The sequence below is a fragment of the Triticum aestivum genome, chromosome 6D, assembly GCF_018294505.1.
Source record: "Triticum aestivum cultivar Chinese Spring chromosome 6D, IWGSC CS RefSeq v2.1, whole genome shotgun sequence".
Taxonomy (NCBI): Eukaryota; Viridiplantae; Streptophyta; class Magnoliopsida; order Poales; family Poaceae; genus Triticum; species Triticum aestivum.
Window position 1 is genome coordinate 15,717,924 of NC_057811.1, and position 24,186 is coordinate 15,742,109.

General features: G+C 43.7%; 3 protein-coding genes across 3 annotated transcripts; 1 reads left to right on the forward strand and 2 right to left on the reverse strand.

Annotated features, from left to right (window-relative positions):
* Positions 1–6,852: 6,852 nt before the first annotated feature.
* LOC123140788 (high-affinity nitrate transporter 2.1-like) lies at positions 6,853–8,382 on the forward strand. Its single transcript, XM_044560071.1, has one exon. It carries the CDS (start codon positions 6,853–6,855, stop codon positions 8,380–8,382), a length of 1,530 nt encoding a protein of 509 aa, XP_044416006.1.
* A 4,057-nt stretch (positions 8,383–12,439) lies between these two features.
* On the reverse strand, positions 12,440–14,134 carry LOC123140791 (high-affinity nitrate transporter 2.1-like). The gene is made up of 3 exons (XM_044560073.1): positions 13,887–14,134; positions 13,746–13,816; positions 12,440–13,626 (listed from the first exon to the last, which is right to left on the reverse strand). Exons 1-3 carry the CDS (start codon positions 14,132–14,134, stop codon positions 12,611–12,613), a joined length of 1,335 nt encoding a protein of 444 aa, XP_044416008.1. The 3' UTR covers positions 12,440–12,610.
* Positions 14,135–19,612: 5,478 nt separating this feature from the next.
* LOC123140790 (high-affinity nitrate transporter 2.1-like) lies at positions 19,613–21,136 on the reverse strand. The gene has a single exon (XM_044560072.1). It carries the CDS (start codon positions 21,134–21,136, stop codon positions 19,613–19,615), a length of 1,524 nt encoding a protein of 507 aa, XP_044416007.1.
* Positions 21,137–24,186: the final 3,050 nt, after the last annotated feature.

The following is a 24,186-nucleotide window of genomic DNA, read 5'->3' on the forward strand; positions in this document are numbered from 1 at the left end:
TTAAAATACTTGGTTAATAGTATTTTTTGAATTCATGGTCAACATTTTTTCTATACAGATTTACCATGTTTTAAATACTTGTTTAACATTTGTTCAAATGCTTGATTGATATTTTTTAAATACATGATCAACTTTTTTTAGTCACATTGTATATTTTTTATATACATGATCAATATTTTTCTATACACATTTAAGAATTTTCAAATGCATGATTGAAAATTTTCAACCACTATGTGAAGTATATTTTTGTAATATATATATATAGGTTTATAACATTGAAAGTGTAAAGAAAAGTTAAAAAAAAGGAAAAAATACGTGAAAAAAAGAGGCAGTGGCCTCCCATGCATAGGGCCAGCCCATACGTTCGCGCTACTGCTAGGTGGCGCTTCAGCGAGTCGGAAATATCTTTCACGAGACCCAAGATATAGAAGGGCCCATGAACCCACCCTCCCCGTCACATTTCTCAATCAAGAGGATACCCGATGTTCCTACATGGGCTACCACTTTGTGCGGCTCATTAACATGTACTATTTTCTTTTTATAACTCAAGAGCAACTAATCAACGAGTACTCCTTTGGGAGCCCTCACAAGGGCCATTTTTCGTGGGCTGAGAGCGCGTCACTTGTCGTACTCTCAACCATCACCATGTGCTGCACTATGGTCCTCCCTCCGGATTTTGCTTTTTTATTTTTCTGTATGCATTTTTGGCTTTTAGATGGATTTTTTGTGTGTTTTTTTTGCTTTTCGGTTTTCCCCAATTTTTTTTCTTCTGTTTTGGACAAAAGAATTTACGCGAAAACTCGTTTTTTGTTTTTTTTCTTTTGCGAGAGGCATAAATTTACTTGCCTCCGCGAGAGAACGTGCCTCTCGAGAAAGGGAAAAGCACGTTTTTTTTCTTCTACGAGAGGCATAAATTTACTTCTCATGGAGGAACGAATTTGCTTCTGCGAAATGGGTTGAGACTCTCGAGAAAGGGGAAAAATACATATTTTTTCCTTCTGCGAGATGCATATTTACTTCTCGTGGAGGCACGAATTTGCTTTAGTGAAAGGAATGGGCGTGCCTCTCAGGAAAAGGGAAAACAAATGTGTTTTCATTTTTTCCTTCTCGAGAGGCACATATTTACTTCTCCTGGAGGTACGGCTTTGCTTCCGCGAGACGCACGGGTGTGCCTTCTAGGGAATTTTTTTCCCTTTCACGAGCGGCACATATTTACTTCTCATGGCAGCACGATTTGCTTCCGCGAGGGGCATGGTCGTGCCTCTCAGGAAAGGTGAGAAGCGTGTTTTTTTTGCTTCCACGGGAGGCACAGATTTACTTCTCCATGAGGCGCACATTTGCTACCGTGAGAGACATGGTCGTGCCTCCCGCGAAAGAAAAAACCATATTTTCTTTTTCTTTCTTCAGCAAGTGAAACAGATTTACATCTCGTGAAGGCACATATTTGCTTCAGCGATAGGCGTGCCTCTCGGGAAAGAAAAAAATATGTATTTTCTTCTTTTCCTTTCGCGAGAGGAACATATTTTACTTCTCGTGGAGGCACGGATTTGATTCCGTGAGAGGCACGTAGTTGTGCCTCTTCAGAAAGGGAAAAAAATATGCTCCTGGTTCGGTTTTTTCGTGAAATAAATGTTCGTCAAAATCTATCAACATGGGATCTAGTTTTGAAGATCTCGACACGAGGAATCCAATAGTGAAAACGGTTCAGGATTTTGGAGCACGACTTAAGGGATAAAACATTTTAAATAAATGAATCTACGTTAAATGGGAAAACTCCCTGGTTGTTGCAACCTTGGGAGGTGGGAGTGACCTTTGCAGAAAGTGCTCCTTAATCAGTGATTTCGCTAAAAATGTACCTGTTTCACTACTTTTGCTCAAAATAATAAAATATTTCACTACTTTTGCATAATCTATTTAGTAATAAATCCATTACAAATAAATTTTGAATATATCATAATAATTGTATGTGTGTTTAAGAAAAAAAATGTTGTATATGAAAAGATAAACATATCAAAATAATGTCCAGGTACTTCGAAAGAAATGTTAATGAATTGTAATAAAATGTTTGTATATGAATATAAATCTTCATATATCTTAAAAGATATTTTTATTTGAGAAAATATTCAAGCATTCCAGCAGAGATGTTCGTACATCTCATAAAATAATCTTGTATTCACTGAGCGAACAAACAGAAAAGAAACAAAAATTATAAAAACGAAAGAAACCACCAAAAGATTTGTTTAAACCGATTCTTTTTTGTGCGGAGAAAGACTCACTGTTATTGTGTGAACCTATGTGAGCGACTCCTCCATATACTCACAATAAACGAGATATATACCTGTAAGAAATAACAAAGATCAATCAACCACCATAAAATGAAAACAAATATAACGATCAAACTTCCTCTAAATAAGCTAGTGGCATGCTAATAAAATTTTCCTTAGGAATCATATGAGGCGACATGTCTCGTTTACTCATGGACAATGACCCAATATTGAATCTTTGTGCGCCTCCTGATTGTGCCCGGATTCTCACTATGTTGACCCAGTGCTCCTACATTGGATATCACTTTGCGCCCCCAATTAGTGTGTACAGTTTTAATTTTTTATAAATCTAGAAAATTTATTTATCTCACTAATTTTATACATCCATGTACAAATATTTTTTGCATACAGCAAACAAATATATAGTATATTACAATAATTATCTGTGTATTTCCAAAAAATTGTTTATGTTTTTAAATAATTTTTGTAGTGACAAAATGTTAATGTGTTGTAAGAAAAAACGTCAACATATATCAAAATAAGGTTCATGTACTGCAAAATAAATTTTAATAAATTATCAGAACTTTTTTCTATATAAAAATCTTCATATATCCCAAAAGATATTTATGTTTGAAAATAAATGTTCAAGTGTTCCAAGAAAAATGATCATGTATTTCATAAAATTCCATGTATTCATACGGAGAACATAGATAATAGAAACATAAATAGAAGTTAAAATAAAAAGAGAAGAACAAAGAAACCAACAAAATATTGTTTTCAAATAACCTCTTTTTTTGAAAAGACTCACCATTATAGGGTCAGCCCATGTGAGGGGACCCACGTGAACAACTCCTCCATATGACTCCAAATAAGCGAGATATATACTTAATTGGAACTAAATAAGATCAATCAACCACCCTAAATAAAAACAAAAATAACGATCAAGCTTTCTATAAATAAGATCCAGCTAGTGACATGCTATGAAATTAGTCTAAGGAATCATATAAGGCGACGTGTCTCATTTACTTGTGGACAATGACCCGATATTGAATCTTTGTGCGCTCCTGTTGTGCCCGGATTCTCACTATATAGTCCAAAATATCATAGTCAAGTTCTTTAGATAAACTTGTTTACCTTCACAGGTTATAATCTTGTAGCAGTCTCTGTATCCATGAATTATTTCACCCTTTAAAAGCCTTCAAATGTAAATAGATTGTCCAAAGTGGGCTAGGGAGTTCGTGTTAAAAAGTCTTAGAGAGTTGAAGTTGGCTTCATAGGCAAGGGAAGTCGAACCAAGCACCATAATTCAGGGTACAGGATTGTCTTTCTTCCAAAGACACAATTAGACACCAATGTGTTCATAAACTCCAAAAGTCCACTAGGTGAAACCACAAGCAAACAGCCGTCAAGTCGCTCCTCCTCCTCCAAGAAAGAAAGCTAGGGTTTCTGCCTCTCGCCGGCGCCGCCGCAGGTCCGCCTCGTCTCCAGTGGCCCTAGGGCCATGGGGGCGCGGTGGATCCTGCCAAGGGCCAGCGGGAGGGCTCCGTTTTCAGTCGTTTTTTCCTGTCTTGTTAGGGTTTGTGTCCTGCTCAGGAAGGCGAGACGGCGGCGGCTCCCTGAAGATGGAATAAAGGTCTCCCCGCTTAGCCCCCGTTCCGGCAGTGCATCTAGCATCGTTGGTGGGCGTGTGGAGGTGTGTCTCCGGCGGATCTATCTTTGGTGGATTTGCTCGGATCTCGTCGTTGTTCGTCTACGTTCGTGTGTCTTCGGGTTGAATCCTTCCAACCTACGTTATTCTTCATCGGCGACGGTTGCTGTTCTGGTGCGCTGGTCCTATGGGGCCTTAGCACGACGACTTCCCGACTGTCTACTACAACAAGTTGTGCCCGACTTCGGCGATAGAGGGGTGATGACGGCGGCGCGCCTTCGGCTCGCTTCAGTGCTTGTAGTCGTCGCTAGGTGGTCTACGGATCTGGATGTAATTTTTATTTCTGGTGTTCGTTGTACTGCCATGATTGAAGATGAATAGATTGGAAGTTTTTCCGGAAAAAAAGTCCACTAGGTGAGAAAAGGTAAAAAACTATAACTAGGATACTTGCTAAGCATGCATGCCCTTGATCAGGACTGTTCTCCACCATATAGGGCAATAGTGTCCCCCTCCATCCAGTTATATATTGCACTAAGCATTTTATCTACTATAGGCTGGAGGTCTTCTCTTCTAAGCCTATCATGGTGCAATGGCTCCTAGATATTTGTATGGGAACATCATATTCATTAACTAATCGTTTGAGGTAAGCAGGTATACTCGTTCAGCTATCTGAATCATTCATACGCTTATGCCTTATCATAGCAGCAGGGCCGGCAGCCCTGATAAGTCCAAAGAGCCAGATTGCATCTTCTGTGATGAGCATGATTGTCTGTCTCCTTGCAAAATTTCAACTCAGCAAACCAATGAAACGAAGCTACTGCACATATATGTTAATATAAACCAACTCAATTATATGCATGTGTTTTACTGGAGTACTGGAGCAGCTAGCTAGCTACGTAAATTAATAATGCTAGAAAGTAGTAGTGAGCAAGTATGATGCTAATAGCTTGGGAGGCCGACTTATATACGAGGGTTAACTGGCACCGTTGATCGTGAAGAATAACCTGTAAATTAAGACGATGGAGACATGACATGGACATTCTTGTGTGAATGCCATATTTGACATGAATGTGTTGTGTAGCTAGCTAGCTCTTGGGTATCCGGTGTCCTCAAGAGGCCATTAAATTAATAAAGTTAACCCCATGAGCTGATCCATGGATGTTGGATCGTTAATTAGATTAGATGCCTGTCCAATTAACTGCCGTCACACGCACACGTAGGTTCGGAAGAAACAGGAAGCCATATATAGCTACCCCCCAAATTAATGAAAATGATGTGGATGTCATGTCGACTAGTGTACATAAGTTCACACTACTTGACATAATATGCAATGGTTGTGTGCAACAATGGATGGAGTGTTCAGGATGTTTCTTTTTCAAAAACAGTTTGTTGGAAAGATTCGGTTGATCTATGCAAGTGTATCTCAGAGAAAGACAGACCAATGCATCCCCAAGGTCATCGTGCCCATTCGGTCGCTGCAAAAGATAGTAGCTGATGGCCAAGCTCGACCGGAGAGCTTGGTGGACACAAGGAGCCTAAGGCATGGCAGTTGCCCTTTCTTTTTCCCGACCCAACTCCAAGGAGCCCCAAGGGATGTCACGCGTCATCGCCGACATCATTGTCGGGTTTCAACTATTTACTCCATCATCATCACAAACCCTCTTCATCTAGCTTCTTCTCCCTTGCTAGCACGGCCGCATCTTGCTCACAGATGACACCACGACACAGGCTAGGACTAACACACAGCCATTTGCGCGCTCGATTTCCTCCAAGATCAAGGGTTCGCATGCATGATTGAAGATTAAGAAATGTTTGTACCAAATTGAAATCTCATAAAAAAAAATTACTCCCGCGCGCCGTTCCAAAATTATTGCCGTGGTGACAGAAAGTCTATTCTTACTGCATATTTTCATAGGTAAAGATTTCAGCCTTTTATCTAGGCTGACCGAGGTAAGTATTTGGCCGTACATGTCCTTGAAGGGGTGAAGTCATTTCGCCATAGTTGAATTGAACACTCAATCATGATTCAAATATATAACCTCCGAATTCAACTATATACACTCGGACGGCGAATTTTACCGCTAGGTGGAATTCACCTTTTTTACCGAAGCAAATTTCAATGCAGACTCAAATCTAACTCAAATTTTGCTACTAACTGAATTTCGTAAAAATCTGCTTGGGTTTTAAATTTACCCAAATTACTTCAAACCATGTGAACAGTATCCCACATTGATTACGCCAAATCAAGAAGGCGAGCCTGCTTGATTCTCAGCTGCTGACAGCAGCAAGTGCCCAAGTGGGCACACAAAATATCAGGCTGTGCCCTGAACGGGCATCCAAGTCAATGAGCGCTGGATCCACGCGTCGAGTCACGCGCTGATCCTTGGCCGATCCCATGGGATAACCACCCGTACCGGGGCCCCCAAAAGGCACAGACGCAGGAGATGCGGCGGCGAGGATCTAGTCTAGAATCCCTTAACAATCGGTTAATTAACTTTTTCCTTCTCCAGATTCAACGCTCTCCAAAGGAGGGGGCCAGATTAAGCCAAAACAGGAGTGATTAATCAACTAACTCACTCGGTTCCCTCCCTTAATTGCTTTGTTAAACATGAATGATTCCGCAGGGTGCAATGCAGGACTAGTTAATTGAATCTGCGCTGCTAGCTAAGCTACCTGTAATTGCTTTTCTACAACGCCCAAAGGCCAGGTTGCTGGTTAACCTATAGCTGTGAAACTTGCTAGAATCTTCAGGAATCGAGTAAGATCAGATCCCAATGTCAACTCTGCCTGCCCCCCCTGCGAGCTGCATGCGAGAGCGCCTGGCTATAAATACCACGCCGATCCCAGATCCAAAGCACAAACACCATCTAAGAGCAGCAGCAACCACCATTAGAGACGCACTTAGTTGCCAGTGCGACTAAGCTAGCAAGCTCGAGGAAGATGGAGGTGGAGTCGAGCTCGCATGGCGCCGGTGACGAGGCTGCGAGCAAGTTCTCGCTGCCGGTGGACTCGGAGCACAAGGCCAAGTCCTTCAGGCTCTTCTCCTTCGCCAACCCCCACATGCGCACCTTCCACCTCTCCTGGATCTCCTTCTTCACCTGCTTCGTCTCCACCTTCGCCGCCGCGCCGCTCGTCCCCATCATCCGCGACAACCTCAACCTCGCCAAGGCCGACATCGGCAACGCCGGGGTGGCGTCCGTGTCTGGCTCTATCTTCTCTAGGCTCGCCATGGGGGCCATCTGCGATCTTCTTGGCCCTCGCTATGGCTGCGCCTTTCTAGTCATGCTCGCAGCGCCCACCGTCTTCTGCATGTCCCTCATCGACGATGCGGCTGGCTACATCACCGTCCGCTTCCTCATCGGCTTCTCCCTCGCGACATTTGTGTCGTGCCAGTACTGGATGAGCACCATGTTCAACAGCAAGATCATCGGCACTGTCAATGGCCTCGCGGCTGGTTGGGGCAACATGGGTGGTGGTGCCACTCAGCTCATCATGCCACTTGTCTTCCACGCCATCCAAAAGTGTGGTGCCACTCCCTTTGTGGCATGGCGTATCGCCTACTTCGTGCCAGGATTGATGCACGTGGTGATGGGCCTGCTCGTGCTCACCATGGGGCAGGACCTCCCCGACGGCAACCTTGCGAGCCTCCAGAAGAAGGGAGACATGGCCAAGGACAAGTTCTCCAAGGTTGTGTGGGGTGCTGTCACAAACTACCGTACGTGGATCTTCGTCCTTCTGTACGGATACTGCATGGGTGTCGAGCTCACCACCGACAACGTCATCGCCGAGTACTACTTCGACCACTTCCACCTTGACCTCCGGACATCCGGCACCATCGCCGCATGCTTCGGCATGGCAAACCTGGTCGCTAGGCCCATGGGTGGCTACCTCTCTGACCTCGGTGCCCGCTACTTCGGCATGCGTGCCCGCCTCTGGAACATCTGGATCCTCCAGACCGCTGGTGGCGCTTTCTGCCTCTGGCTCGGCCGTGCAAAAGCCCTCCCTGAATCCATCACTGCCATGGTCCTCTTCTCCATCTGCGCTCAGGCAGCGTGCGGTGCAATCTTTGGTGTCATCCCCTTCGTCTCCCGCCGCTCCCTCGGCATCATTTCGGGCCTGAGTGGAGCTGGTGGCAACTTTGGCGCCGGGCTGACACAATTGCTCTTCTTCACTTCGTCGAAGTATGGCACCGGCATGGGGCTCGAGTACATGGGTATCATGATCATGGCCTGCACGCTCCCTGTGGTGCTCGTGCACTTCCCACAGTGGGGATCCATGCTCTTGCCGCCCAACGCCAACGCCACCGAGGAGGACTTCTACGCGGCCGAGTGGTCGGAGGAGGAGAAGAAGAAGGGTCTCCATATCCCTGGCCAAAAGTTTGCCGAGAACTCCCGCTCAGAGCGTGGCAGGCGCAACGTCATCCTTGCCACAGCCGCCACACCGCCCAACAACACTCCCCAGCACGCATAAGACTTGAGCTTTTTTTTTACCTGTGTACACGTACAGTGCGCGTATTATATACACATGGTGTATATACGCCTGAAATCCGCAAGTATGTTTTTTGAATGTTTTACATTTCCGTAAGTATATATGGGTAGTGAATTTTCTATGTATGCGCGGGAAATGCGTGGATGCATGTGCATGTGCACTGCATGCGAGCAAGGGTGTTTATGTACGTGTCCACTTGGGGCCTCGGTTCCAAAGTTAAATGAACAGTTTGAATCTGTTTTGCCATTGTACTTTTGTACCTCCGGTTCTTCATCTACCGACAAATGTGTAAACAATTGGTGAGTTTAAAGACCTTTGAGTGAAATGGAAATAAAGATCTTTTTTTTTGTTCCAAGTGTTCAAGTATGCTTGCTATTTTAGCATAAAATAAATAAATCTTAATAAAAAGAAACTAGTCAAGAACATGTCCATGACAGTAGTAAAGACGTCGACGAAATGATTTAGTACATACTAGTAAACTGTAAAATGTTTGGTTGCACGTATATAAATTAATGATGCAAATAACTCAATGCATACTTGAGGTGGATGTCTCACTGTAAGACTATTCACGTACTTGTGCATCTTCAAAATTTCTCGAAAAGTTTGAAGACATGCAAAACTTTGTTCAAATGTTCCTTGCAGAAAGATCAACTTATCTAGTAAATAGTGTTATCGCAATTAGTTGTCTTGTTTGTACATGACAAATTTAATCATCATTTTGCAAGATAACTGTATTTTTGCCCCTCGACTTATAGTGTAGTGTATCTTTTGTCCCTCAACCATTCTTCGTCACCGTCAACTACCAATACTGTCTGATACATTCTTCTCTTCATCGGCGGCGGCTGCTGTTTGGTTGCGCTGGTCATATGGAGCCTTAGCACGGCAACTTCTCGATTGTCTACTACAACAATGTTTGCCCGACTCCGATGAGGGAGGGACGATGACAGCGGCGTGCCTTTGACTCGCTCCAGTGCTTATAGTTGTCGCTAGGTGGTCTATAGACCTAGACAAAATTCTTACTTCTGATGTTCTTTGTACTACTTGACAGTTGATGGATAGGTCGGAAGTTTTCTCAACAAAAAAAAAAACTACCAATACTTTTTATTTTTTGACAATGGCCAGAGTACTTGGCACGTTTTAGGTGGTATATTGACCACATGTGACAACCACCTGACACCTCAATATAATTGATTCTTGGAGATCCTTAACTCTGAGAATTCTGAAACAAAAAATCCTAGGTGATCCTACGGTCGGTGCCAATTGCCAAGTTAACCTCCAAAAGGCACCTTCTGAAAAAATCCAGCAAAGGGGCGCAATAAGAGCTGGGTGCACCCCCATTGGTGTGCTGATACGGGGTGTTTTGAGGCGCCCTTCTCTACGCCATCTAGTTCATTATAAAATTCTGTTTATGTGTCTTTTAAGTTTAAAATACATGAAATTTGTAATCCATGAAAGTGAAATTATACAGATGTCAGAATTTTGTTTTTTTGCCGACTTTTTCAAAAACTTTGAAATTTCTGTTTTTCATGAAAATTGGTGCTAAAAGAAAGTTACCAAGACGTGAAGTTTGACAAAGTTTGACTTACCAAAACGGAAAATGCACCTGGTCCAAAAAATGACCTTCCCTAACGGGCGACCACTATTCCCTACTATAGGGGTTATGTTTGGTGAAGCTAGCAAATACAATGTCGGCCACATGTACGTGCTGGAACTATCAGCCTTATCTTGCTCGGAGATACAATCGTACAGGAAACGTACATCCAAAAATAAAGTTTGCTAATTATAGCTGTGCTTGACGTACGTGGATTAAATAGAATGTTCCATGCATGATTGGCAAGCTAGTTGGCGTTTGACATTGCCGACAGATATACATTTCTCTGCAGATCAGATCATATTCACGTACAGGCCGGCTCTGTCAGAGCTTATCATCTTATCCTCTCGGTTCATGTGCATATCCGACCAACGTTTACAAATATATTGCTGCGTGGCCAAAGTCCATGAACATTATCCTCCGGTGACTAAGGCTCCCTACGGCCAAAGTCCATGGAGCTAACATATAATCTCTGTGTACGTATATGATCATGACGCCGTGAATACAACACACCATAGTAAAATTGTATGAATGTCCGGAGATATACGAAACAGTGGAAAGTATCTCACAATACATGAAGCAAATGATATCCCTCCCATACATGAAGAAAGTCCTATTGAACACAATTGATCATACACACATGTAAATCAAACAATCCACATAGAAAAAATTCACAAATGTTGCAGTACTCTAAAATCCTGTGAAAATTCTGTTCCCAAACAGGCCCTTAATTTTTCGAATTGATACTTGATTAAGCATTTTTTTCTTTTTTGAGAAAGTTGACTTGGGCTGGATCATATATATGTATATATGCACTCAAAATTTCAGTTCTGGACTAGAGTGGAAAAATTATGGCCAACTGAATAAATGCCAACAATCAATAAATCAATTATCTTGGAAGATAATAAACTCTAGTTTCTTGTAGTGCCTCAGCATCACGTGAGTCAGCATCATCCATTGCAGTTAGTCAACAACTACAAAACAGAGTTAAGTACTACCACTACTACAAGTGTCAACTACAAGAATCATTCAAAGAAATATTTTGGCCTTCCAGACAGCAAGGATACGCGTGTGGTAGCTACCCCAAAGTTCATGGAAGTGTCATCATTAAACAAATGAAAGGTACAACTCAGGTACTTGCTGGAGCTGATGACTCCACGGCAAATGGCTTATCACCACCTACAAACGACATTTCAATATTAAACTGAGAAAGGTATATAATCAGATGAAAAGTGGAGTTGGAGTCTTGGGCATTGCCTGATCCAATGTCAACTTAGAGAGTGCAATCGATAGATAAGATATGGAAGCTCCTGTGTGAACTTATTTGGCATTACAACCTTCTTTTGGTTAACTAAACTGTCATCTCTTTTAGTTAATTAGAATATGAAAGAGACACGTAACCAAAGCTAGGGTGGAAATTAAGCTTAAATTATTTGGCAAAGTCAAAGGAAATGTGAGGTACGCATGTATAGTTGTGATCAGAGCTGAGCAAGCGAGAGCGACCTTGGTAGATAAATACATAGCAGCGCCGTGTCAAATTTGCCCAATTGCTCAGTCTGATATGATTTTGACTCCTGAATGGTTAGTATGCCACAGAAACTAAATATGGCAAAAAGTTACACTTTGTCTCATATACCTGTTACAAATGGAATTTACTCTCTATATAAACATCAATATGCTCTCTTTACATGATTTTGATACCAATTTTGCTTATAACTCCACACCTTCTTACGTTGTAAATATCGCATTAAAAATCAGGGTCAGTGACTACATTTTTTGAATATTGGATGTCTTCTGGGACTCCCAATAATTGAATGGGAAAGTGGATGAACAAAGTGGAGTTTGGACATAGGTGCAGAAATTTCAGCTACCAAAAAAGCTTGTCCAAACCATTGAAAAATATATAAGGTCAAATTAAAACTACCATTGTAACCATGGTAATTGAAATTCAATTAAGAGTCCACGGAAGGCTGGATCCCTAGTTGAAGTTTTGAATCTCATTTATAAAGGTTAATTCAAACCTCACCAACATGTTCCGTACTTCCGCCATGACCTCTCAATCAGAATACCTAAACTCTTTCAAAAATTAATTAGCTAGTTGTTAATTTGAAATTTCTAGTCATCAGTATTATTACTATTTATTTGGAACATGGGTGAGAGTGGAAGTGTTCTTCCTCAATGAAACAACTATTAGCTCGCGGGAGATGTGGAATTATTTGGTGGTCTTGAAACCTAAAAAAAAGTGAAACCTCAAATTTAAATGAAGTATTTTGTTTTTCTAAGGCAGGTGCTAACTTAGGTTCACGATTTAGGTATACTATTAGTAACTCAATTAAGAAATTAATAACTCATGTATGGAGAAAATTAACTCTGAGCCACTGCCATTTTGCAGATTATGTATGTAAACTTGCCAGGAGAGGAATCGGAGGTACACAAGACACATAATCTCAAACTTGCTGTAAATTCAGACACAGGTACCTCGCATGCGTGCATGCACACACCAAAACATTTCGTGCGTAAGAAACGCATTACACAAGCCGATACTAGAAATCTAAATTGTACACCTTATTACAGCCGATGTTCAATACTTGTACATAGTATATGAAAAACAATCCAGTCTTATACGTGCTGGGGCGTATTGTTAGGTGGTGTGGCGGACGTGGCAAGGATGACGTTGCTCCTTCCACGCTCCGATCGTGAGTTCTCGGCAAACTTTTGGCCAGCAATATGGAGACCCTTGTTCTTCTCCTCCTCCGACCACTCGGAGGCATAGTATTCCTCCTCTGTGGCGTCGGCGCTGGCCGGGAAGAACATCGAGCCCCACTGTGGGAAGTGCACAAGAGCGACAGGCAGCGTGCATGCCATGATCATGATGCCCATGTACTCGAGACCCCTTCCAGTGGAGTATTGTGATGAAGTAAAGAAGAGAAGCTGCGTGAGCCCTGCACCCACGTTTCCACCAGCACCGGTCAGCCCGGAGATGATGCCAAGGGAACGTCTAGAAACGAAGGGTGCGACGCCAAATACAGCACCACACGCGGCTTGGGCGCAGATGGAGAAGAGAACCATGGCAGTCACTGAGGCAGGGAGGGCTGACGCACGACCGAGCCAGATGCAGAAAGCGCCACCGGCAGTTTGGAGGATCCAGATGTTCCAAAGGCGAGCACGCATGCCAAAGTAGCGGGCACCAAGGTCAGAGAGGTAGCCCCCCATAGGACGCGCGACAATGTTTGCCATGCCGAAACAAGCGGCAATGGTGCCTGCAGCGCGGAGGTCTAGGTGGAAGTGGTCGTAGTAGTACTCGGCGATGACATTGTCGGTGGTGAGCTCGACACCCATGCAGTAGCCGTAGAGGAGGACGAAGATCCATGTCCGGTAGTTGGTGACAGCGCCCCAAAGGACCTTCGAGAACTTGTCCTTGGCCATGTCTCCCTTCTTCTGGAGACTCGCAAGGTTCCCGTCGGGGAGATCTTGGCCCATAGTGAGCACCAGCAAGCCCATCACGATGTGCATCATTCCCGGCACGAAGTAGGCAATACGCCATGCTACGAAGGGCGTGGCACCACACTTCTGGATTGCGTGGAAGACAAGCGGCATGATGAGCTGTGTGGCGCCACCACCCATGTTGCCCCAGCCTGCAGCCAAGCCATTGACCGTGCCAATGATCTTGCTATTGAACATGGTGCTCATCCAGTACTGGCACGACACGAAGGTGGCGAGGGAGAAGCCAATAAGGAAGCGGACGGCAATGTACCCTGAAGCATCATCGATGACGGCCATGCAGAAGACGGTGGGCGCCGAGAGCATGACCAGGAAGGCGCAGCCCTACCGCGGTCCAAGGAGATCGCAGACAGCGCCCATGGCCAGCCTGGAGAAGATGGAACCGGACACAGACGCGACACCGGCATTGCCGATGTCTGCCTTGGCGAGGTTGAGGTTGTCGCGGATGATGGGCACCAGCGGCGCCGCGGCGAAGGTGGAGACGAAGCAGGTGAAGAAGGATATCCAAGAGAGGTGGAAGGTGCGCATATGAGGGTTGGCGAAGGAGAAGAGCCTGAAGGACTTGGCCTTGTGCTCGGAGTCCACCGGCAGCGTGAACTTGCTCGCCGCGGCGTCGGCATGAGAGCCGGCCTGCACCTCCATCTTTCTTGAGCTAGCCTAGTTGCACTCACAACTAAGAGCAGCTAATGGTGGTGGCTGCTGCTGTTGAGCTTGGCCTGGAATGTAATGGCGATGGGGTTTGTGCTTTGGATCATGCATCCGCGAGGTATTTATAGGCAGATGCGCGTGCATACATTTGCATTTGCAGGCAGCAGAGAGTTGACATTGGGATGATTGAACGTCTCTCAACTCTCATCTCTTAATCGGCCATAAGTGCAATTAGCATTGTCTAACAAGGAAAGAATGTGTATTATTGCACCTGACGGAATCATGGGATTAAACAAGGCACGTACAGCAGGGTCGAGAGAGGTAGGAAGATGAGCAGGGCAGCTAAGTAATCTCGTCGCCGCGCGCATCTCCGCGCCCTCACCCCGTGGGATGGACCAAGGATCAGAATATGCACTGCACGTCACAGGATGCGTGTCCAGAATCGAATTTCTACCCCAAGAAAACTATTAGGGCTACCAAGCATTTCGCTCCGCTCTCTGTGTCGAGGAAAATATATATGATCATGATGTAGTAAAAAAAATGTGGCTAACAAGTAACAACATAAAACGTGTACAAAGATTACTTAGCGGCACGAGGAACCTTCATGCATATGAATTGGTGCCTTCTAATAGTACGTCATGAAGCGTCCAAATATTTGGCTGACAACATAAAATGTGTAAGAAGATCGACAGTTTGCGTTGTGAGAGCCAAATACTAGTAGGACTAGTGTAGAATCTTCAAAGCCCAGGCCGACAGGTTGTTACTGAAATGGGAACATATGGCTGCAACGGTTTCAGCTTGTTTCTTGCAACTTTTGCAGCGATCCAACGGCCAGCCAGCCACGACTACCGGCGAGGCGACAACGGTACGCGCATCACACGCACATACACACAGTCGATGAGCTGACTTTGCAAGCTGGCCATTCCGGCCTGGAAAGCATATGTCAAACCTGACTCGACAGTGACAGCTTGCAAGGGGAGTAGGGGACGGGTAATGACCTCGTGTATCTTTAGTTAATTCTTACCTTGGCAGACTAATTCACGCTGACGTGCGATGCTAATCACTTTCAGGCAACTCAAAAACAAGTGCTGTGTCGGCAATTCTGCATATGCCGATTACAAATTTGTCTCGAGATGCGGCAGAAACGAGCCATTTCACTCTTGGTATATTCTGGGGCGATCTACCTGGTGTGTAGGGGCGTCTACTCATGGTTTTGGGGAAAAACCCTTGATCTGCACATATATCATGATGTTGTTGAGGCTGTAGTTTCTTCGATGATGCTGGAGATCAAGCCTTTTGTTTATGTGCGTCCTCTTCGTTTTGAATGTGATGTCTTGGGAGAGAGTGATGTCCGCTCCAAGGTGAATCCCTTGGTTTATCGTTCATTGATTAGCTTTAGTTTATCCTTGTCTCCTTTGTATGGTTTTGGCTCATTTGCACATCACTATCAAACTTATATGTATGGATCAATGCACATACGGGGGTGGAGGGGGCGGGGTTTTTTTCATTCATCCTTGAACTAAAAAATGGCTCAAGATATCCTAGCGATAGGGAGTTAGTGAGCCTAATTCACTTGGGTGAGAGACATATTTGCAATCCTACTAACAGAGTTTACTTATGTTGGACTTAGGTTCCTATTTATCACAATATCAGGCCTTCTCTATAGTTTCCCTTTAACTTTTTGTGTTGCAAATGTTTTATAATTTCACGTTATAGACATCTTCAAGAATTAACAGTTTTCTTTATCCCATATAATATTTCTTAGGTTTTCTATTATCTACTAATTTTAAATATGTATATTATTATTGGTTAGATGCTTTCTTTTGTTTGTGTAACTTCATTTTCATAAATAATACCCGGGTATTCAAGAGTGTTAACACATGTATATGTGGAGAATGAGAGACATAGTATGTCTCTCTCTCTCTCCCTCAATCATCGTAATCTAATAAGCTAGTAGATTGAAATCAGGTTGGTGAAATTAAATGATGTCCATTAGGTGGGTATAATTGAATGCAGTTTGCATGCTGAATATGTGCTAGCAGGAGGGTATACTAGCATTAGGGCTTGTTGAAAGAGTGGCTTGGCTTTTCGAGGGAGACAGGGATGTATTCTCAACTACAATATATACTTTTCGTTACTCTTTTGTATATAGAAGATGCGAATAGTGTTAAGTGCCAGGAAGCATGACAATACAATTTTCATGCCGATTTTGTTTTTGAAGGAAAAAAATATGTCCTTGCTACCAACCACAACCACCTGATCTTTGTTCACAAGATATTTCAAAAGTTGATTCAAAAATTAAAGGGCCTAGCAGTTACTCCCTTCATTCTTGTTTATAAGGTTGCACACACAATTTTAGATTTAAATTTTATCATAAATTACACCAATAACATATGAATCATGTGAAACCAAAATTAGGTGGCACATAACCTACATTCCTTGGTCACATATGGTCAAACATGATTCTTGAAATGTGTGTGCGCTTTTGGAATGGTAGCATTATTTAGCTACTAGCCATGTGGTCGGCCCCTCTTGTTGTAATCCTTGAAAAAATATTAGTCACAAAACTTCAATATTAAATATATAACAACACTTAAAATTAAGACATGTAATTTGGTAAATATTAAACTCAACCAACCATCCTAGTATTTATTTTCTTTTATCAACAAATAAAGCACCTCACATATGCATGGGATAGTTATGGAATTTTTTTGGCAATATATATTACATTGAACAAATATCCATGTGACTGAACATGATTACGAGTTTAAGGCTCATATATATATTCATTACATATTTGTATTTGGCACTCGTATGTGGGCTATTAATGTAAGTTCATTCTCCCGATCTAGCAAAAAGCAAGATATAAGAACATATATACATTGTAAAGTCCATTATAGAGCTGCCCATGTCCAAGCCGAGCTGTTTTATTGTTGCCCACTTAATGACCTGGTTAATTATCTAGCTGACTTTTATAATGAAATATCATTGTCGATGGTGATAAACAATTCGACGTGGGTTGATCTGCTTCAAGAAGTACATGAGCTGTACTTTTATTTGTTTAATCAAGGACGCTTTCATGAACTTTGGGCTACCATGAAAGCTTGCTCAGCACTTGTAGTAGTATTTTACTCTGTTGTGGTTGTCGACTAATTCCAAGGATCAAGCTGTGTAGCTGTGACAAGAAATTCCTTGTTGATTGATATATAGTTGCTACGTTATAGTCACACTTCTCCTATTGACCCTACTTCAAAAAATATTGACTAATTATAAATCTTTATTGAATCATGCCGCTCTTCCACTCTAATTCTGAATATAAAATTTTTATGTTGTACATATGGGTCAATAAGTGGACTTCTACATAAAGAAAACTCAAAATGTTACCTCTGCTGAATCGAGCAAATGGCAAACTATGCAGCTAATGCTATTGCCCTTCCGGCATGGCCTCCAGCCTCCGTCTTAGCTTAAACATTTTGTCCAGAAATTCAACATTAGTATCCTCACATTTAAAGATTCAGTTCAGTTCGACCAATGAACATTCAATATCTGACATGGTTGAATTTGCTCTCAGATATGAACCCATTTACACAAATACTAGTTATGCTCTTTACTCGACATGGATGTCGGCCTAGTCTTCACACTAGGGCAGCAAACTAGAATATGTTCTTGTTTATGGAGATGTTTTCTTCTTTTGATAGCAATACATTTTTCACCGGGTGCTTTCTCAAGATTTTTAATGTACTCGTGAGGTTGTGTGCATCTCGATGCAGAGGTCAGAAACTTGATTTTTCCTTTTGTATTCAAAACTGTCAAGAACTAATAAAATGTGTGCTACTTACAGGTTTGATTTGACTTCCATTCGAGCATATATACACGCTACTAGCAGGCTATCCATTTGGAGCTAACAAGATAAGTTCGGTGGACCAACGGATATGCACATGATCAGCGGACACGGCAACTGATAAGGACTCCAACAACACGAGGCAGTACGTATGTACGAAACATGGCGACGTCAACCAGTTGCTACTAATAAAAAAGGAAAAAAATGTGGAAATCCGTTGGTGCTCACGGAAGCGCACGCTCCTGCGCGCGAAAAATATATTTTAAAGTATGAAAAATTTCAAACAAAAGTTTGCAGCATACATCTCGACGTTATATGTGTGCACGTCAAGTTTCCTAAAAAACCGATATCTTTTGTGGCTTGTGTAAAAAAGACAAAATGATGTCTTGTGAAAAGCATCTTTTTTACATCGGATTTTGTCTATTTCACACGCGACACATAAGTTGCCGGCTTTTCCGAAACGACTTTGTGAGCATGTACAATATCGAGATGTATGCGCCAAACTTTTGTTTGGAATTTTTTGGCATTTTAAAATATGTTTAAAACACATTCTAAAACCAGGAGCGCGCGCTCCCATGTGCCAAAACGCCACTCGAAAAAATGCTACATTCTACGGATGGGCTACAAAATCTGAGCTAATCTTCCCCATCTCCACTAATCAAATTTAGTCAATCGTTATAAAATCACAATCATACGAAAAAGTGCAATTGAATAAAAATCTAATAATGTCTATATATATATGCAAAATAAACAGCGTACCTTTGAAGTAATTACTGGTTAAAGTGCATATTTGGACAATCAAACTACACTTTATATTTTAGGGGTTTCCATCTCATATTTTAGAGGTCCCATCTCCTCACACACAACTGCTCCTACTCCCTTTTCCACAATTCATATCCCCCGGTCTCTTCTGGCGTAGCAACTACAACCCGCCTCATATGCCCCGATTTTGGCTCCTTTTACCCCATGCACTCCAATCCCTAACCTTATACCTCATTTACGCCCTCGTCTCTACCGGGATTGTCGCATATCGCCACTTATCTATGCATCATCACTGGATCTAGCTTGCCCCTAGCGAACGCCGAATAGGAAGAAGGTAGTTATTTAAGGAAACCGAGTGCGAAAAATTTACTGACCAAATTGTTTGACTTGGTCATTACAATCAATTAGCTGGCACCATATTTCAGTCACATCAATTCAAACTCTTTTAAAATAGTCTCATGACTTTAGGAGTCGGGTAGAGCCAAACATCCATGTGGAATAGTTGGGACAGTAAAATTTACTTTGTACATATTCGTATATTTGCAGTTAGCTCACTTGGTTTAGTTTAGACTTTCGCCGTGACTATAGACCTGCTCGAACATTCTGGCCATGTAACTCCAAGTATTTAAATTTCCTTGGTGGAAGAACCGAAATTAAGTACACACAATTTCAAATTGATCATGTAATTCCGGACCGAATTTCATAATACATATACCCTCGTTCGCATGCATGTGTGCATGGAAGCTAGTGTTTAGCAGAAATGTAAATCCCCATACAACTTATTAATTACGTGGCGTTGCAGCCATACATATGTATGGCATGTATATACGTAAATGTATGCTTCGAAGGTAGAAAACAAAACTTGGGTCCTACACATGCTGGGGCGTGTTATTTGGTGGCGTTGCAGATGTAGCAAGGATGACGTTGCGCCTGCCACGCTCCGAGCGGGAGTTCTCCGCGAATTTTTGGCCTGCGATATGGAGGCCGTTTCTCTTCTCCTCCTCCGACCACTCGGACCCGTAGTACTCCTCCTCCGTGGCGTCTGCGCTGGCCGGAAAGAACATGGAGCCCCACTGTGGGAAGTGCACGAGGGCGACAGGAAGAGTGCATGCCATGATCATGATGCCCATGTACTCAAGACCCCTACCAGTGGAGTATTGAGAAGAAGTGAAGAAGAGAAGTTGTGTGAGCCCCGCGCCCACGTTCCCACCAGCGCCGGTCAGCCCGGAGATGATACCAAGGGAACGCCTGGAAACGAAGGGCGCGACGCCAAAGACAGCACCACAGGCTGCTTGCGCGCAAATGGAGAAGAGGACCATGGCTGTGACTGAGGCAGGGAGGGCCGATGCACGACCGAGCCAGATGCAGAAAGCGCCACCAGCAGTCTGGAGGATCCAGATGTTCCAGAGGCGAGCACGCATGCCGAAGTAGCGGGCACCAAGGTCAGAGAGGTAGCCACCCATAGGACGCGCGACGATGTTGGCCATGCCAAAGCAGGCGGCGATGGTGCCGGCAGCGCGAAGGTCTAGGTGGAAGTGGTCGTAGTAGTACTCGGCGATGACGTTGTCGGTGGTGAGCTCGACGCCCATACAGTAGCCGTAGAGGAGGACAAAGATCCATGTCCGATAGTTGGTGACGGCGCCCCAAAGGACCTTGGAGAACTTGTCCTTGGCCATGTCTCCCTTCTTTTGGAGGCTCGCAAGGTTTCCGTCAGGGAGATCTTGCCCCATGGTGAGCACCAGCAAGCCCATCACGATGTGCATCATTCCTGGCACGAAGTAGGCAATTCGCCATGCTACAAAGGGCGTGGCACCACACTTTTGGATGGCATGGAAAACGAGTGGCATGATGAGCTGTGTGGCGCCACCACCCATGTTGCCCCACCCAGCCGCTAGGCCGTTCACCGTGCCGATGATCTTGCTGTTGAACATGGTGCTCATCCAATACTGGCATGACACAAAGGTGGCGAGCGAGAAGCCGATGAGAAAGCGAACGGCAATGTACCCGGACGCATCGTCGATGACCGCCATGCAAAATACAGTTGGCGCAGAGAGCATGACGAGGAAGGCACATCCATAACGCGGGCCGAGGAGATCGCACACGGCCCCCATGGCAAGCCTGGAGAAGATGGACCCGGACACGGACGCCACACCGGCATTGCCGATGTCGGCCTTGGCGAGGTTGAGGTTGTCGCGGATGATGGGCACCAATGGAGCGGCAGCGAAGGTGGAGACGAAGCAGGTGAAGAAGGAGATCCAAGAGAGGTGGAACGTGCGCATGTGCGGGTTGGCGAAAGAGAAGAGCCTGAAAGACTTGGCCTTGTGCTCGGAGTCCACGGGCAGCGTGAACTTGCTCGCGGCGGTGTCGCCATGCGCGCCTGCCTCGACCTCCATCTTTCCTTGACAACTAAAAGCAGCTAATGGTGGCTGCAGCTACTCTTGAGCTTGGCTTGCAATGTAATAATGGTGATGTGGTAGTATGGCTTATGCTTTGAATCTCGCATCGGTTTGGTATTTATAGCAAGACGCGTTCACATTCATTTGCTACAGCAGAGTTGACACTGGGATGGGAATAAACACGCCACAACTATTAGCTGTAGGTTAAGTGCAATTAGCATTGTCTACCCAGGAAAGAATGTATTATTGCATCTGACGGAATCATGCCAGCAGCAGCTGCGATTAAACAACGCACTAATCTCGTCGCCGCGCGCATCTCCGCGCCCTCACCCCGTGGGATCGACCAAGGATCAGAATATGCAACGTCACACATGCATGCCCAGAATCGAATTTCTTGTGCACACTACAGAAAGGAAAGTTTTACCTTGTCCCAATGTGATAGAGAAAGATTATGTACGATGTTTATTTGCTCACTTGTTGACTATACAGTATCGTCAAATATCCTAATTAAGGACAGTAGATCTTCAAAGCCAGCCAGCCTGGTCGGCAGGTTCTTCTTACTGAAATGTGTGAGCATGCAACGGTTTCAGTTTGCTACTTGCAACTTTTGCAACGATCCAACGGACAGCTAGCCATGACGTACGGCGACGGCATACGCGCATCACACACACACACACACACACACACACACACACACACACACACACACACACACACACACACACACACACACACACACACACACACACACACACACACACACAGTCCATTCGCTGACTTTGCAAACTGGCCGCTCTGGCTTGGAAAGTGTATGTCAAACCTGACACTGACAGCATGCAAGGGGACAGATAATGACCTCATGTATCTTTAGTTAATTCTTCCCTACGCACAGACTAGCTAGATAATTTTCACTGATGATAGTGAGGCTATCGGCGTCGGCAATTTTGCATATGCTGACAATGCATGGACTCTCAGATATGGCGGAAAACCTTTGCGCACTTGGGAAACTGCGTCGCTCTGTAGGGTGTAGGGGCGTCTATTCATGGTTTCGGGGGTGAAAACCCTTAATCTAGCCTTCAATTGCTCGATCAGACAACATCAACGTACATGCATCACCATCTTCTTGAGGATGTAGTTTCTTTACTAGTTAATCCAACTAGTGTATGTTGGTGTCTTGATTTGATCCACACGTTGGCAAATGTACGTTCTTTCCTTGAACGCATTGTCTTGGGAGGTAGCGCTAGCTGTGCTCTCCAAGGTGAATCCCTTGGTTGGGTTCATTGTTTAGCTCTAATTCATCCTTGGTTGCTTTGTATGTTTTTTGGCTTTGAACTTCCACAATGTTGCTCTTCCCAAAGCAGGCCACATGCATTTTTATAGTCATTATATTATATATATATATTGTATGCTGGTTTTGTTCAGCTTAATGCATTTGGCATTTTTTTAATAGTATATGCTTGAATCGATGCATGGCCGGGAGGCATCCATTCATACTTGAACTGGGAAAATGGCCTCGAGATATCCTAGTACTAGGATGGTAGTGAGGCTAATTCACTTTGATGAGAGAGTAGATGTACAGTCCTACCAACTAAGCTCATTTCCATATGGACTCAAATATAATTTCCTATTTATTATAGTATCGGGCCTCCCTGACGAAATTTATTTAACCTGTTATGTTTTTTTTGACCCAACACCATAGAACAATTGTTCTACGGTAAATATATTAAACTAAATATAGTACAAATATATTACAGATCCCCAGAGGGAGGAGGTGCAGCTAAGAAGCTAGTCAATGACTGCTCGAGGTATGAAACTCATGATTACAGATTATGATCTATCCACTGAGACAACCGAGCTTCAAACTTTTGCTTGATCTTGTGTCTGAGGAGTTTAAGGTCTTGCTTAAGGTAAAATCTCCAAGACTGAATGGACTGTGGAATTGCTCTGAAGATCTTGCCATTTCTCTGCAGCCATATATTCCAACGACCCAAAATGATGATCTCAAGTGCAAACTGCTTTGGCAAGAGTGTTAAGGCCAGTGTGGTATCCTCATAAACTGATGTGCCTCTTTTCCTATGTGGAATCAGGGAATTCCAACAATCCTGTGCAAAGTTGCAGTCCCATAATAAGTGCATAGTGGTCTCCTCAGCTTGCTGGTTGCAGTTAGGACAATGAATATCATCTAGCTGCATACCTTTTCTGATTAGGAGAGCTCTAGTGTTGATTCTGCAATGAGCCACTAACCAAAAAAAGATTTTATGCTTGAGTCTCCTAGAGCTTCTCCAAATAATACTAAAAAAGGGGTGCTCTTCCTGCTGTTCCAAAAGGAGATTATAGATGTGGATTGCAGAGGTCTTGCCAGCAGCCCCAATGAAAGTCCACTTATCCTCTGTAGGAGATATGCCCTAGAGGCAATAATAAATGATATTATTTATCTCCGAGTTCATAATTATGTTTATGTTTCATGCTATAACTGCAATGATTCTCGAGTCTACAATATCCACGAGGCTCGGAGGAAGACTCAAATGCACGTGTGGAATAATAAACGGTAAGAAGTATTCCTAGTCTGGCCTCTAAGACTAGCTCAAGTGTTGCATGATGATTCTGTTTTCCTGGTCATGGGCATGTCTATGCCAGCAACTTTGAGGGCACAATGTTAAGAGAACATTTGTGTTGAATCGACCCGGATTGATGTTATGCTATGAGATTCATTCGTCACAAGTTTATTGGTACATAACACAGAGATGGTTAATGTTTGCATGATTCCTTAGACCATGAGAGTATCGAGTTTCTTCATGCTTGCTTCATGAACTTTGGGGTTTGTTAAACGTCATCCGTAAATGGGTGGCTATTACGGCGGCTTACGGGTTCATGGAAAAGTGTGTCAAGTAACTTGATAGCTCAAGATTGGGATTTGCTCCTCCGACGATGGAGAGATATCTCTGGGCCCTCTCGGTGTTACGGTATCCATCATCGTCTGGCCAGACACTTTGTGATTTGATCACGGGGATGCCGGAAACACGATAACGAGAAAAGAGAACAATACC

Coding starts and splice junctions, on each gene's coding strand:
- LOC123140791 (XM_044560073.1), bottom strand. CDS start 14,134: ATGGAGGTGCAGGCCGGCTCTCATGCCGACGCCGCGGCGAGCAAGTTC. Junction 13,817..13,886: donor ATCGGCAATGCCGGTGTCGC/GTCTGTGTCCGG, acceptor GGACCGCGGTAG/GGCTGCGCCTTCCTGGTCAT. Junction 13,627..13,745: donor GTCATCGATGATGCTTCAGG/GTACATTGCCGT, acceptor GCTTGGCTGCAG/GCTGGGGCAACATGGGTGGT.
- LOC123140790 (XM_044560072.1), bottom strand. CDS start 21,136: ATGGAGGTCGAGGCAGGCGCGCATGGCGACACCGCCGCGAGCAAGTTC.
- LOC123140788 (XM_044560071.1), top strand. CDS start 6,853: ATGGAGGTGGAGTCGAGCTCGCATGGCGCCGGTGACGAGGCTGCGAGC.